Below are 16084 nucleotides of genomic sequence, written 5' to 3'. Positions count from 1 at the left end.
CTCTTTTTCACACACACTAAAACAGGAAGAAAAGCACTGTTTCCAATCAATCGGCCAGAGTTCGCAATCACGCCATTTCCATTTCGACGCCGCGGCAGAAAAATCAACAAAATACTTGCGGTATGAAACTCAAACCAGAATGACCTCTGGGGCGGTGGGCTGGACGGTGTGGACGACCGGTTACCCGAGGGTGCGCGATATTTGCTGACCTGAAATCTTCGCTGGAACTCAGTCTCGGTCACGTAGATGGCACCCTACTGTTTTCTCCCGGCGTCCGGATCTACTTTTGGGCCGAACAGTGCTGTGAATTTCTTCCTCAGCGCGCTGTGCTGCAAAGCGATGCGATCATGGGCAAGGTGCGAGGTTCGCACACGAACTGGACAAATTTTAGCAGTGGAGCCGCAAACTGACGCAAAGCGTTCCTCATCGCCGTAAGCCGAGCGGAACTCGACAGCGAAAAGGCGGCAGCGACCGACTTCTGGACTTGGCCGTGTAGCAGACAATGCGCGCTGCAGCGGGCTGCTCCGGGCAGGGCCGTCGCGCCGTCTCTCTCGCACTCACGGGGCGCCCCCCTGCCGTGCGAGAGAGAGAGAGAGAGAGAGAGAGAGAGAGAGAGAGAGACGGTGCAACGAAGCACTGCCGTTGGCCATTAAAGATGCACGTCGCGCGACGCGACCGCCTCGTTCAAGTCGCGGCGCCGACTTTAATATGTCGGCGCTTGAGGCAGGTCGAGGCAGGTCGCCACTCCCTTTGGTTTTCGCTCACTTCCAAAGACCTCCCCCTCCCCCTCCCCCTCCCCCTTTTCCTTTGGCCTTTCAGGGCGCATTCAATTGGCTGGGGGTCGGGCCGGTCGGCCGGTCGGGTAGCAGGCCAGGCCTGATGTAAGGCCTTTGAAGGCGGGGAGGCAATTCCTTAACTGTAGACCCGAAGAGGCCTGCCCGCGCCGCGCCGGACGCGCCGGGAAAATGGGGGGAAAAGTGAGGGGAAAAAAAAGAAGCAAACTGGATTCCAAAATGACGCGTTAGAAAAAGAGAATTTCTTTTGCTTGTTTACTTTACTTATGCCGTCCCCACGGGGGAGCGGCCGTAATCCATGTGTTCCAAATTGCGCCAGCCTTTGTCAAGGCCTCGGTAACAGCAAGGCAGGCAGCCAGGCAGGCAGCCAGGCAGCCAGCAAGGCCTTGCCTTCCTTGTCGGTGGAGGGCATGTAGCTCGAAAATATTGCCTCGGCCGGAGTATGTGCAGTGTACTGTGTTCTTGCCACCCTGCCGCCCCAGCCGCCCCACGACTATGTCTTACACTACACACAACATCCTTCCCTTTCCCTCCTGAGCGCGCGCGAGTGTGTGTGTGTGTGTGTGTGTGTGTGTGTGTGCGTACGTGTTTGTTATGTTGTGTAATTTCATTTTCCCGCCATTCCTTTTTTATTAGTTGTTGCGTGCCCACTCGCACCACGTGGCTTTCTGCTGCTTTTGTTTTTCCCGCCCTTTCCCGCCTTTTTCTTTCCCATTGCGGTCCTTGCCGACCCTACGCCACTCCTTTCCCGGGCTCCGTTGCACCGGCGAGAAATTTTATTTCGTCCTTAAATTTCGTCGCGGTGAAAGCGTTCCCGTTTTCTACGCCCCGAATTTTTCCACGCGCTGTCGCACAAAATACTTCCGCGCTTTTTGTTACCAAAAACTAAACACCGCGCTGAGGCAGGTTAGGTTAGGGAGAGCCTGTGAGATGAGAGGGGGCAAAAAACGGCTCGGGCACGTAGTGTACGGAAGCAGCAGGGGCATCTGCTGCAACGCCACCGATCTGGCAGAACAGAAGGAGGATCGGTGGGAGGCGGGGGGGGGGGGGGGGGGGGGCACTCAAGAACACACACGCAGTACAGTCGGTGTTATTATTATGTTTCCCTTGCAGCACAATTCATCGGGCGGCCCGGCTGCGTGCGCTGAGGCACAGTCCCCGAGCTCTCTCTCTCTCTCTCTCTCCGACGTCACAGCGCTCTCTCCCACGTTCCCACCGCCGTAGCCGGGCCGCGCGCCCCGCCGTGCCACTGCTGCTACTTGTTCGGCTGCTTGCCTGCTGTTTCTGCTGCGACGCGGAATCTAATTTTCCGACCGAAATAAAGGGGCGGTGGAAAGAGGAGGGGAGGGGGAGGGGGAGGGGGAAGCAACAGCAGCCAACAACAACAACAACAACAACAAAACTGGCACGGGTAGTAGACACGGCGCAATGCGAGCCTTTCCGTCTTCGTCGCGGGGCCACGGCCACGGAGGCGGGGGGGGGGGGGGGGGGGGGCGCGGCGGTGCAGTGCATTCGTGCGCCTCGTTCACGCTGCAAAGGGGGCTCGCTCAATTAGTTCGGGGCAAATGGAACAGTCCTGGAGGGGTAGGACTCAAGGGGGAGGGTACTGAGCTCGACGCGCTCAAACCCCCAATTTGAAATTCAGCAGCAGCAGGTCCGAGCTTAGTCAGCAAGGAGGGGGGGGGGAGGGGGCAGGCGGGTTTGTGTTTAAGTTTTTATTCGCAGAATATTATGTGGGGGCCTCCTTGCCTTGGGGGCATTTTGTTTGTCTTGTGTCCATTGGCATTTAAATATGCGAGACGAAGAAAGGCGTAGGAAAATAAACAAAACCGCGCGCAGGCGGCCCAGAAAGTAGTCCCGGGAAGAATTTGGGCATCGAATGGAGAGGCGCGGGCCCTTCGCAGACTTTTTTTTGTGACGGTGGGCTGTTTTTATCGCGTAGCCAAAGTTGAGCCTTGGTCACAACGAGTCCCCTTTCGATGGCCGTGGGCATCGCCAGTGGCGCGGCGCAACAGTCAAAGTCGCGGATCGCGAGGCGCGTCCTGTTCGCGCCCGCGGAGGCCGGGGTAGGCAAGCCCGCCGGACACGCCGCCGGGGCGGGTGGACCGCCTCGCAGGCTGTCCAGTGTCAATTGAAAAGAAATACCGAATGCTAATGGAAAAGAATTTTTTAATGACATGAGCAGATAAGCTTAAGGCCTCACACGCGGCCGATGCTGGACGTCCTGGAGCGGAGGTCCCGGTACACGGACTCCCAGAAGGCCTGGTGCGCGCCGTCCAGGTGGCCGCCGGCCCAGCGCGCCCCCGGCCCCACCAAGAGGGCCGGCCAGGACGACGCGTCGGTGGAGCCCGCGCGCAGCGGGGGCCAGTCGTCCGGGAAGGGGACCCTGCCGAAACACCGAGTTCGTCTTTTTTGGTGGTGCACTGTGAACTGAGCGGCGATAATGGAGACGCCGTTACCCCTTGACGAAGTCGGTGAGGGTCTTGGTGAGGCGGCGCAGCGTCTTGGCTGCGACGCCGCGCGAGGCAGTGTCTTGCCGGAGGTTGGGGGCGGCGTCGAAGCGAGCCAGGTAGCCGAGGTCGTCCGTGTGAGTCGCCCCTGCAATGTGTCCGATTTAATTTTCCGGACTTAATTTTCCACTGTGTTCTCAGCCGTGGCGGGCTTACCCGGCGTGCTGATGCCGTACAGCTTCTTGGCGTAGTTGTACTCGGCGTCCACCTGGAACTGGTACACGTGCAGCGGCGCGGCCTCGGTGGACATGTTGGCGGCCAGCCCCAGGGCGCGCCACAGACTGGCGCGCAGGAAGGTGTCGCCCAGCAGCTGCAGCAAAGACACGATCTGCACCACGACGACGACGGCCTCCGCGACGACGGCGAGCATCCGGCGACAGAAACACGACGAAGCGGGGGAATCTCGGCGCACAAAGGATCGCCGCGAGTGGTCAGGCCGTGAAAAATGGAAGGCGGCGTCCTGGTGCCGCGAGACGTGCTGGGGCCCCGCCGCCCGCGCGCTTGTGAAACATGAGTTGCTTCCCGACACGACTCCTTACATTTTGATCGGCAGAGGAAGAAAAACGAAGGCCTTGGCGGGAACACGCGGCAAGCCAGGCAAGCCAGCCAGGCAAGCCGGGGTCGCCGAAGTGGCCTCGGGGTAACTAATGACGAGAGCGTATCGGGCGAGGCGCGGTCCCCGGAACAAGGCCCGGCCGGGGAGATAGCGGCCGAAACATGTAACGCTTAGCGTGAGGGGCGACGAAGATGGGCCAAGGTTCAAACGACATGACGTAAACAGGATGTTTTTTTTTTTTTTTAAGAAAAAGGCCCACTGCGCAATGGACGGCCCAACGACGGCTGGTTGGCTACGCACCTCCAGGAACACGTCGGTGTTGTTGGCGATGGGGCCGCCGCCGCTGTACTCGTCGCGGACGAGCTGGGCCAGGCGCAGCGCGGCGTCCTTGCCGAGGGGCCCCGGGCCCGGCCCCGCCCCGCCGCCCGGCCCCCGCGCCCCCGCCGCCCCCGCCGCCCCCAGGCCCAGCGCGGCGGCGGTGTCCGCCCCCGGCAGCAGGTCGGCGGGCAGGAGGCGCGGCAGAAGCTCGTCCAGGGCCTGCGGGGACCGCTGCGCCAAGTCTGCCGAAAGAACATCATCAGCGGGGCGTTCCAAAGCACCGGCGTCACGCACGGCGGGCGGAAGGACGCCGTCATGGACGCCACGCCGTCATGGACGCCGTCATGGACGCCGTCATGGACGTCGTCCTGGACGCGGCAAATCCGGAAAGTGTTGCGGCGCACCCCATATCTTGAAGGGGAAGCTGCCCTCACGGCTGTTGACGCTCAGCAGCAGCGGCATGGCGGGGGCCTTGGGCTGGCGCAGGAGGCTCTCGGGGTCCTGCAGCAGCAGCTTGGGTTCGGCGCCCTTCGTGTCGCGTCTCTCCGGCGAGGGCAGCGGCAGCCCCACGGCGCGCATGCGCGGCTGCGAGGCGCGCGGAGCGAGGGAGCAGCAAATGTTAATTCGGCTGTCACACATTACTCTGACGCAGTCATATTCCCGTTTAAAACCTCGTTTTATGGGTCTCGTGATTCAATAACGGTCGGTGCTCACATCGTCACAGGCGCGCAGCAAGCTGTCCACGCTGGCCTCCTGCAGTGTCCTGGTGACGGCCTCGGTGCTGTTGTCGGCCGCCCCCAGGATGGCGGCGAGGGTGGTGGCCCTCGCGATGTGGCGCTCCGTGTAGGCGCGCGGCAGCAACGCGTGTCCGGACAGCAGCGCGGCGCGCGAGAAGAGGTCTGAGGAACACCACCTCCGAATTAGAGTCACTCGCGTGGCCTGTGGCCTCACCTGTGGCACCTGTGGCGACGAAGTGACGGAGTGCTTGCCTCTGGTGGACGGCAGCAGCGACAGGATGTGCACCGCGCTCGCGCCCGTCGACCAGCCCAGCGCCGTCACCCTGGCCGGGTCGCCGCCGAACGCCGCGATGTTGGCCTTGACCCAGCGCAGCGCCATGACGAGGTCCTTGAGGCCGGCGTTGCCGGGGATCTCCTCCGTGTCCAGGTTGAGGAATCCTTGGAACAAAAATGAACAGTGAAAAAAGTTGTTTTACGCCGCACTTTGAAAGCCCCGGTACAAACGCCCACCTAGCGCGCCCTGGCGGTAGTTGGCGGCCACCACCACCACGTCCTCGTTGAGCAGGTAGTGCGGGCCGAAGGCGTCCAGGCGCCCGGAGCCGTGCTCGAACGCGCCGCCATGCACCACGAACAGCACGGGCAGCAAGGCCTCCGAGGCCGGGGGCGTCCTCTGGCAAACAAACTAACGTCTCACGCAAACAGCAAACACCCGGACCAGCCCCGCCCCGCCCGCGAGCGGAAGGCACGGCGGCACGGCACGGCACGGCACGGCCGCTTGCTGTCCAGATTTCCTCATAATTGGCTTCCAAAAGGCCGGGAACGTGGACCACTACGGCAACCCCATTCCCCCCCCCCCCCCCACACACACACACACACGGCCACGGTCTCGGCCACGGTAAGACAAAGTCAAAGCGCTGTACTGGCTTTGTTTGCATTCGCCGCCTCGCAGCGAAGAGGCGGTGGAGCGGCTTAAGTCCGAACGGCGGTCTGCCTCTCCGAGCTGCCCCACGAGTGCGAGAGAGACAGGGCGACGAGGGCGGCGTTCGGGAGCGGCCCGCCGGCCGTCCGGACCGTCTCAGTGTGTTTGCGCATTCGGAGCGCGGAGAACAAAGCCCGCGAAAAAGCGCCACCGCCCGATGCTGCGATGCTGGGGCTGGCGGCGCTGCTGGCGGCGCTGCTGGCGGAGGGAATCATCTTCGGTCGTGGTGCCGCCGAGGCCCCGGGTAGCGCGGCGAGGCGCGGCGAGGCGCGGCGAGGCAGGAACAGGTATCTGCCGCAGCCCTCATTCAGATGTAAAACGAATCGGGAACGGCGAGGCGAGGCGAGGCGGCGGCACATTCACCTGCAGGCCGCCTCCGAACGCCACTTCCGTCGTCGCTCCGTCTCCCTCGCGCGCCTGGGCCGTGGCGCAGGGGTGCGAGAGGGGCCGAGCGATGGAGCCCGCGCCTGCAGGCGCCGCTGCGCAGCCGTGCCCGCAGCCGTGGGGTGGACGGTGGACACAATCTCGTTCACGGCCGGCATTACATTATGCTCTCGCGCGCCGGGGGAATTTTGTTTTCTTCGACGGTACATTTCGATATTTGCGATGAAAAAGTGGCGGTGGGTTCCTTGCAAGGAAAAGCCGCCGGCGCTCGAAAAGTTACTCCATTTTTCCCCTCCTGGAAAGTTACTGGTTACGTAGATTTATGGGTCCCTGGTTCAGACACCGTGTGACGCGGGGAAATCCTGGAGGCCGCGACGTGTCTGGGATGAAGTTTCTCGGATGCGAGTATTTCAGCAGAGGGAGAACCGCGGTAGAGAGACCATTTGCAACCCTCGGCTGATTTTTTGCAGACAAGAAAGAAATCTAGTCTATCAGCAGCTAATTATAGAGGAAATTGTCAGCACACTGATTACTGGTGAGGTGGTGAGCTTCGCTGGCGATGCTGGTGGTGCGTTCCGTTCCACCTACCGCGGGCACGTACACGTTGAGGTACAGGCAGTCCTCCTGCCCGACGACCTCCTTCTCGGCGCTGTGGATGTTGATCTGCGCGCAGGGCGGCGGGTCCCTGCCGGCATCCAGCGGCCCGGACCCGGGCAGCTTGTCCAGCCGCTTGGGTGCCTGCGACGTCCAGGAGGGCCAGAAGGGCCCGAAGGTGAGCGGCGCGCACACCGTAAACAGTGCAAGAAGAGGCCAAGACACTCACTTTGAACCGCAGGTGTCCGATGGGCGGCCGGGCGTAAGGGACGCCCAGGTAGGCGGCGAAGGCGGCGCCGCCACGCTCCGCCTCCACCCAGCGGCCCCGGACCTCGCCAGCGGCGTACCTCACGGAGGGGCGCTCGCCAGCCCCGCCAGCCCCACCGGCCGGGGGCTGCGGGGGCTCCCTAGGGACAGTACAGCATTAGGGCAGCAAGGTACACACGGGGGTAGGGCAGGGTAGGGGCTCCTCCATTTGCAAATCAGATGAGCGCTGGACTGGCGGCTACTTGAGGGCCTCGTGGAGGGCGCCGACGGCCAACGCCTTTAACGAGGGGCCGTGGCCGACGTGGCCGCCGTGGCCGTGGCCGCCCTCGCCCCCGCCGCGTTGGACCATTCGGCAAACACTGTCCGCCAAACGCCTGGCCTGCCCGGCGACCAGCCGGCCACGGCCAGTGCTTGCGGCTCCCGTTTTTAACTGGGTTAAACGCAAATTCTGGCGGACGACTTTCGTCGGCTGAAATCTGGGGAACGAGGGCCTGCTCCACGCTCCGCAGTCACTTCGTGGTGAGCAACGACATTCACACGCACGCCGGGCAAAGCAATCTGTTGAAAACAAACGCCCCGCGAAACGCGTCCGGCGTTTGAATCTAATTTCATGGTTTACTCACGCCCCGGCGAGGCCGGCGAGGCCGACGATGGCCACTGCCACCATCAGGGCGAGCATGTCGCTGGCCGGGTCCTGGAGGGCGCGGTGACCGCGGTGACTCGGTGCCGTGACCCCTACGTCGAGCACGCCGCGCCAGCCAGCTGTGAGAGCACTGGAACGCTACGAACGGCTGGTCGGCCTGACGGCGCGCTATGGGCGGTGCCGCTATCAGGGTCGACCGAGCAGCGCAGTGAACAGGACAGACAGAGAGACAGAGAGAGAGAGAGAGAGAGAGAGAGAGAGAGAGAGAGAGAGAGAGAGAGAGAGAGAGAGAGAGAGAGAGAGCAGTGATAAAATTGTCCCTGACCTCGGTGCTGCTTCGGAAGTAGATGCACTGAGTAAGTTCAAGTGCAAACGAATCCGCTCATCAAATTTGTTGTCATGTTTATGTCGATTTAAAAAAAAATGGGAGTTGTTCATTTCTCCTACCTAAATGTTCGCCTACCTGTCTATTTCGCCTACCTATATTTCGCCTACCTAATAAAAATATTGAATAAAAATATTCAATAAAATATTGCCATTTTTCGCCTACCTATAGTTCGCCTACCTAATAAAAAAATTAAATAAAAATATTCAACATAAAAAACGAAAAAATCGGCGGCAAAAAGTGGCAATACGAAAGTCTCAAGGAGACCCGCCGATCAGCTTCGGTGTTCTTATGGGAACCGGGCCTTCATCCGACGCTCCCTGCCGCGCAATTCGACAGATTAGTGGGTTCGTATTAGGCTGGCCCACCCGAAGTGCGCGCGGTTTCTGTGGTACAGTGAGAGTCCAGATTCAGAGGCCTTACCTCAGAGGGGTCACATTGGGTATTTGAACCCGCGACCCCGAGTGCCGAGTCTAGTCAACTCCTCTACCCTGACCGCTCAGCCACCGAACCAGCTTGTCAGCGGCGATGTCGCAACTCCTCTTGAGCTGCCGTTCGAGAAATCTGGTCCCGAAAAAATGGTACTTTGAGCGGTCTCGAACCCGGGACCTGCTGCTTCCCACATCATGCTCTTAACCACTGAGCCACCGAGACGCCATGGCACCCGCCCTGCCTGCGCTGGTACTCAATCTTCTCTGGATATACCTCCCCAAGCAATTGGTCGCCGAAAAAATTGTGTATATTACCGGTCCCAAACCCCGGGACCAGCTGTTTCCCCACATCATGCTCTTAGCCACTGAGCCACCGGGGCGCCATGGCACCCGCCCTGCCTGCGCTGGTACTCAATCTTCTCTGGATATACCTCCCCGAGCAATTGGTCGCCAAAAAAAATGTGTATACTAACGGTCCCAAACCCCGGGACCTGCCGCTTCCCACATCATGCTCTTAACCGCTGAGCCACCGCGACGCCATGGCACCCGCCTTGCCAGCGCTGGTACTCAATCCTCTCCGAATAAACCTTGTCAAGAAGTCGGTTGCCTCTGCCGAAAAATATGGTCATGGCACTAGTCTCGAACCCGAGACCTGCCAGTCAGGAGCGCAGCACTCTAACCACTGCGCTACTTGGTTGCTACGCACAGCGCTCACCCCATCGCCGAAGTTATTATTCGTCCAGCATCAAGCAAGATGGGTGGCTATTGAAGTTTGGCGCTAGGTTAGTGGCGTGCATAGCAACCTGGTAGCGCCGTGGTTAGAGTGCTCCGTTCCTGACAGGCAGGTCTCGGGTTCGAGGCTAGTGCCATGAGCATATTTTTCGGCAGAGGCAACCGATTTCTTGACGAGGTCTATCCAGAGAGGAATAAGTACCAGCGCTGGCAAGGCGGGTGCCATAGCGTCCCGGTAGCTCAGCGGTTAAGAGCATGATGTGGGAAGCGGCAGGTCCCGGGTTCGGGACCGGTTATATACACAATTTTTTCGGCGACCAATTGCTTGGGGAGGTATATCCAGAGAAGATTGAGTACCAGCGCAGGCAGGGCGGGTGCCATGGCGTCCCGGTGGCTCAGCGGTTACGAGCACGTTGTGGGAAGTGGCAGGTCCCGGGTTCGGGACCGGTAGTATACACAATTTTTTCGGCGACCAATTGCTTGGGGAGGTATATCCAGAGAAGATTGAGTACCAGCGCAGGCAGGGCGGGTGCCATGGCGTCCCGGTGGCTCAGTGGTTAAGAGCATGATGTGGGAAGCAGCAGGTCCCGGGTTCGAGACCGCTCAAAGTACCATTTTTTCGGGACCAGATTTCTCGAACGGCAGCTCAAGAGGAGTTGCGACATCGCCGCCGACAAGCTGGTTCGGTGGCTGAGCGGTCAGGGTAGAGGAGTTGACTAGACTCGGCACTCGGGGTCGCGGGTTCAAATACCCAATGTGACCCCTCTGAGGTAAGGCCTCTGAATCTGGACTCTCACTGTACCACAGAAACCGCGCGCACTTCGGGTGGGCCAGCCCAATACGAACCCACTAATCTGTCGAATTGCGCGGCAGGGAGCGTCGGATGAAGGCCCGGTTCCCATAAGAACACCGAAGCTGATCGGCGGGTCTCCTTGAGACTTTCGTATTGCCACTTTTTGCCGCCGATTTTTTCGTTTTTTTGTTGAATATTTTTATTTAATTTTTTTATTAGGTAGGCGAACTATAGGTAGGCGAAAAATGGCAATATTTTATTGAATATTTTTATTCAATATTTTTATTAGGTAGGCGAAATATAGGTAGGCGAAATAGACAGGTAGGCGAACATTTAGGTAGGAGAAATGATATAGACTCAAAAAAAAAGAAAAAATATCTTACTCACTTATACTTGAGAATTAATTTCTTTGCCCAGGCTCTCGGCGTGCTAAGTGCCTTGGCGGAAACTGAGCACGACCTCCCTACTCAGCAGCACCAGCTTGACCACCATGACGGCGAGGACGAGTGGCAGCATCTTCGACGCCCGGGCAGCGAGATTGCAAGACAGGGAGACTGCCCGGCACTCCTCTAGGACGCGCTGCTGGCGATGCTGGCGCTGCTTCGCGGCCCGTAGACGCGCTGCATGTCGCTGCCGGGCGTGTCTCGGTACGAATGCGTGTCACCACATGTCGCGGCAGGGCTGGGCAGGGCTCGGGGACGCGTCGGGGCGAGGGGGAGAGGGGGCACCAATTCTTGTCACCTGCAACGACACCTGTCTCATCCCGTCCGCGGCCACTCCGCGCACTCCGCCGCTTCGAGCAGCCGGCCGGCAACGTGGCACTGCCGCCATTGGCTGATGCAAGTTGGAAAGCACTGGCGACCATGTCGCAGAACAGCAAGACAAGCAGGACGAGCTGGCCGAGCAGCGACGCCGCGCCACAGTGTGGTGGTGACCCCGTTCAGGTCCCTCCGGCAAATACACTTACTCGTGCACGGTCGTGGGCACTGTGGAGCGAAATGAGCGCGCGAACCAACGGGCACGGTCCAAATACTTCACACCAACAGCCGCCCGGTACAGGAGGACCGCTTTGACGTTGTCTCTGTCACACTCACGGGGCGCCCCGTAGGGGAGCGAGAGAAACAGAGCGAAACGATCCTTCGGATTCGAGCGAGAGCGTTGGCGCGGTCGTCTGGCCGAGCGCCCCCATTAGCATGGCGGCAATGTCTGTGATGCCAGGCATCATCGGCAGCCATCGGCACGCCCGGCCACACCCACCTGGAGCGCGTCACACTGGTCACACCGCACCGCACCGCACCGCGGCACGGCCGCTCTTGCGTCAAACGGCGGCGCGCTCCATTTGGCCAACCGGCGGTGCGGCGGTGCGGCGTGTCGTTCGTCGGCCTCCACGGCCTCCACGGCCTCCACGGCCTCCACGACCATCACAGCCTCCACCGCCGCACCCCACTGCCCTCGTCCATTTTCTTGTTCACCTCGCTCACCCCTTTCCCTTCCCCCACTCGCCCGAGTCTTCAGTGGAGACACAAACGATATTAGATAGCTAAAGTAAGGGAATAAACAACACTTTATGGGCCAGTGTGAGCCCGGTGTTCCCCCGCCCCCGCCCCCCTTCACGGCGACATCATCGGCCTCCCCCTCACCCCTTCCCCTTCCCCGTCCTGCTAGTGGACTACCACGCTCTGTGTAAATCACGGGCGGCTTTGCAAAATGGAATATGTACGCAGCAAGGCGGCAAAGAAGAAAATAGGGACTTGTGTATCTGCCGGCACTGCGATACGGCCTGCCGGCCCGAAAGCGCGGAAGGGCCGACGAGGGAAAAATGCCCTAACAGTGCAGGGCCTCGCGCGTGGTCGGGTTTCTTTTCTTTGGGACGGGGTGGGGGCGCACCTTGTAAGTTCCGTCTTCGCGCGAACATCCCCGTGCAGCGTGCGGCCGGGACCGCGCCGACCAACAACTACCTTGCCACGCCACCGTTACTCGCGTCACTCGGACCGTCGCACTTCTTGCCACCGCCTCGCCGCTTGCCGGCTGGCTTCCCGCACCAGTTGTGCGTGCGGTCCCTCTGTCTCTCTCGCACCCCCAGGCAACGGCCCACGGAGTGCAGTGCGACAGAGCGACTCTCCGGAATCGGTCAGCTGGCCGGCCGCAGCGACGCGGAGTCTCCCTACACGGGGGGTAGCGACGACGCAGGCGCTGCCGCGCTCGAGCGTGGAGTAGCGACGCCGGCACGCTTCCCGCGCAAACCGAGGGACACCCGAGACGATGCGTCACCGTCCGTAAAATACGACGAGACGGGACGAGTCTTTGATTCGATGACCGCATCAGTATTTGTTGATCCAAAAGCTGAAGATCAGTGGCACAATGGAAGGCAAAATTGAAGGACAATGACAGAGGGGCTACGAGAACAACTTATTTTCCCAACAAACAGCTCTACCATGGACCGCTCTTTCGTGACGTTTATTTCAGGTCATTGAAAGCTTAGACCACTTCACTTGCATTTCAATTTGGTGTGCTCCAGATGACTCACATGCTATTCCCGGTGGTTGGAGCGAGACGCTATGATTGGCAGGTGGTGCGCTGGGGGCCGAGGCAAAGGCTGAGGCCAGGCGACGAGTGGCAGACTGGCTGCCGAACAACACGCGTGCACACTGGTCTGTCGGCTGGCCTCTCGGCTCGGCATTCTCATCGCTGGAGAACTGCCGCTACACTGACTCTGCCTCCAAGCTGCCAGCCGCCCACGACGTCCACGACGTCCACTGTGACCGTGACTCCGAGGCACCGACGGGCGCAGCGCTATGCAGTGGCGTGGCCACGGAGTCCACGGACGAGGCGCCACATTCTTGACTCAACCACGCGACGCACCCAATTCGATTCAAAGCCTCGTATCGAGTTGCGGGCTGCGTCCGAACAGTTACTCTCATCGCTCTGTCTCTCTCGCACTCGTGGGGCGTCCCTTAGGAGTGAGAGAGACAGAGCGACAGAGCAGCAGCAATGAGTCGTCAAGGAAAATCCGGCGGCCGTGCAGGGCTGCAAACTTTGCCGATCTTTCGAGCAAAACACCTGATAATGAGTTTCGAGTGCACCGACTGCTGGCGTTGCTGGCGGTGCCGGCGAGACCCCGCGCGCGGACGCCGGCCGCGAATACCCCGGCCGTCGGCGCTTACGTCATTCCAGAGCGCGGAGTGGCGCTGCGGCGATACCCCGCGACGCGAACCGCGCGTCAGGCCTGGCAGGTGGGCACCAGTGGGCACGCACGTTGCAGAGGCACCCGTCTCCGCTCACGCCTCTGCGGAGGCGACAAGCTAAGTTCTGTTTAAGTAAAGTCAACGCCGACGCACTGTACTTATTTGGACGACACTTAGCTTGCACTCTCTCGACCAAATTTCCTCCTGCGCTGCTCGCAGGAGGATAGCGCGGCACCGCCTGTTTTCGAACTCGGCTCTGGCTCCGGTTGAGCTGTTTGAACATCGCAGCGGATGGCGCCAACAGCCTAATGCACTGCGAGGAGGATGGAGGATGGGCCCCTGCGAGACACAGGGTAGGCCAGCCTGCTGGGCAGACAGGTGGGGCGCGTTGCCTACCCGCCACTTCACAGGCGCTAGTGCCTCCGTGCTCGCTGGCCAGCGAACCTCGCGGACTTCACTTACATTCTCAAGAACTTCAGAAGGGAAGGGCACAGGGAGAGGTGGGATCATGGGGGGGGGGGGTATAACTACAAGGGATACTCGTACAAATACGCGACAGTGGCAAAAATTTGATCAAAAAGTCGGCTTTGTCCAATGTCTTGTTGCGAGTCCATGGGGCTGTTCCCTCCCTCTCCTTAAGCCGGTTTACTGTGTAGTTTGCGCCCAGGGATGCCCACCCGAAAGTTGTTGGTACACACCCGCAAAGTTCCCTTCAGCAAACACTCCGCCGTCCCCTGAGTGAGTTTCTCGTCCCGTCGGGGGACGTCGACGCGGACGTCCAGGATGGCGTCGTGCACTCGCCGGCCACTCCGCCACGCTCCCGGCCACGCTCCCGACGCTCTTGACCTTGCCCGCGCACGCCCTTGCACGCTCCCTGCACGCTCCCTGCACGCTCGCACCACGCCCGCAACACCGCGCTGGATCAATACGGGAGGCGACACCCAGCTGCTGCCCCCGCCTCGCTCTGTCTCTCTCGCACGCACACGGGGGCCTGCGGGAACCCCCCGCCAGTGCGAGAGAGAGAGAGAGAGAGAGAGAGGGGGCGGCTTGTCGGCTCTTGCTCGCCTCGGCCGGGCTCGGATCATCCCCGACCACCGGGCCAACAGGGCAGGGCCAGGGCACGGCCAGGGCACGGCCCTCAGCCTGCCCCAGCCCTCAGCACACAGGGGGAGGGGGGAGGGCGTTTTAGCCGCGCGCTCTCCGTGTCTTGTTCACTTCCGGGGCGGCTGGGCCTCGGGCCGGGCGGCCGCGACGCGCCGAGTCGGAAAACGACGCGGGGGAGTGTAAGTACGTGCTCCCGCCAAACGGCGCCAGTGCACGGCAGAGGAGCAGCCAGCAAAAGAATATATCCGAGAAAAAACACTGAAAATTTTTACCTTTCCTGGCGCGCACGCTTGCTCAATGTTTTAGGGTTTGATTATACCACAAATTAGAAAAAAGGTTTCATGAAAGACGGGGTTAAAAATCAGATAAGGCTGCCTGCCAAAAGGAACTTGAGCCAAGTCGACGAGGGGCGCCGGTGGACTGACTTCTCTCTCCCCCCCACCCCTGCCTCTCACTGCCAATGCCAAGGTGGTGACCTTACCCTTCCCTCTAACGACGTCGCCCGGTAATTCATGCATGCCCCCTAAGCGCCCTCAACACACGTATCGAGCCGCTGGAACGAACCCACGGCAAGGCCGCGTAGGTGTGGCAATCACAGTGTGGCGTATCACAGTGTGGCGTGGCCCATCGTCTCGCAGTCCAGACGCCATTCGCAGCAACAGCCGCTTCCAATGGCCCCAGCCAGATTTCTCCCACACCAGACTAAACCGATCCGGCGTCCCATCATGCCTACTTTTCCGCCTGTGTCCACCACTGGCCGCCCGACAGGCGCACGCCATTGTATTGTCAAGGAAGACGGTTGTCTCGTTTCGGCTGCGATTTCATACTTATCGCCAAAAAGCAAAAATATATCCGCGGATTGAATTCACTGCGAATGAAATGTTCTTAGATGAAGATGCGATTCCGAGACCGTTCGTTCGCGCGGCTTTGAAATTCTGTGTCGTTCGAATTTATTCATCCATCGGCGTGCCTATTTCATGCGAAACGGCGACCGTTCCCATGAAAATTCCATGCAGCGGCACGTCGTCGCGCCCTGCGAAAACTGGCAGGGGGCGGTGGCGGTTCGTTTTGGCGTGTCGACGCGTGTTTGCGCGTGTTCCGGGCTGACTGGTAAAGCAGTGCCGCCCGAACGGCAAGACGGCCTGGACGGCCAGGACGGCACGCCACTGAATAAAGCACGGCACAGCGCCACCTGATGGACGTGGACGGGGAAATCATTGCGGGCCGCGCACCGATCATGCCGACTGATTCCCACGAGCGAGCAGTCTCTCTCTCTCTCTCTCTCCCCTCTCTCTCTCTCTCTCTCTCTCTCTCTCTCTCTCGCACTCATGGGGCACGTCCCGTGAGTGCGAGAGAGAGAGAGAGGACGGCCCGCTCGGAACCAGCTCGGTGACTAACCATTGTTGAGCTGCAGAGCCGCTGGAGGGGGCAGTGGCGCAGTGAGCAGGGGCTGCAGGGGGTGGATCAGCTGTGGCCGGCATCGAGCTGGGGGGAGGGGGCGCCCCTGACGCCTCGCGTTCGAGGCCCCCCAGTCGGTTTGGGACGGTGGCGCGGCCGTCGTTGCGGAAGGCGGCGTGGTGGGGGGCGGTGGGGGGCGGTGGGGGGCGGTGGGGGGCGGCGTGGTGGGGCAGGCTGGCCGGCCGGGCCGGGCCTCAGTCTGCATCTGCTTCTG

At 60.7% G+C, this 16084-nt stretch overlaps 1 protein-coding gene across 9 annotated transcripts; it reads right to left on the bottom strand.

The window, feature by feature from the left end:
* Window positions 1–2943: 2943 nt before the first annotated feature.
* LOC117643788 (juvenile hormone esterase-like) lies at window positions 2944–12971 on the bottom strand. 9 transcript variants are annotated; one of them, XM_034382881.1, is made up of 12 exons: window positions 12651–12971; window positions 7763–7901; window positions 7102–7279; window positions 6867–7016; window positions 5426–5585; window positions 5168–5353; window positions 4893–5077; window positions 4583–4763; window positions 4161–4420; window positions 3461–3614; window positions 3254–3392; window positions 2944–3180 (listed from the first exon to the last, which is right to left on the bottom strand). In XM_034382881.1, the coding sequence occupies exons 2-12, from the start codon at window positions 7816–7818 to the stop codon at window positions 2994–2996; spliced, it is 1836 nt and encodes a 611-aa protein (XP_034238772.1). In that variant the 5' UTR covers window positions 7819–7901; window positions 12651–12971; the 3' UTR covers window positions 2944–2993. The 9 variants fall into 9 exon arrangements, with proteins under 9 accessions (XP_034238772.1, XP_034238765.1, XP_034238766.1 ...); XM_034382874.1 differs by lacking the exon at window positions 12651–12971 and adding an exon at window positions 10511–11336 and having other exon boundaries at window positions 7763–8134; XM_034382875.1 differs by lacking the exon at window positions 12651–12971 and adding an exon at window positions 10511–11336 and having other exon boundaries at window positions 7763–7965.
* Window positions 12972–16084: the final 3113 nt, after the last annotated feature.

The sequence above is a fragment of the Thrips palmi genome, unplaced genomic scaffold (assembly GCF_012932325.1).
Source record: "Thrips palmi isolate BJ-2018 unplaced genomic scaffold, TpBJ-2018v1 HiC_scaffold_17, whole genome shotgun sequence".
Taxonomy (NCBI): Eukaryota; Metazoa; Arthropoda; class Insecta; order Thysanoptera; family Thripidae; genus Thrips; species Thrips palmi.
The sequence above is the reverse complement of the archived record's forward strand: the minus strand, read 5'-3'. Positions and strand labels throughout refer to the sequence as shown.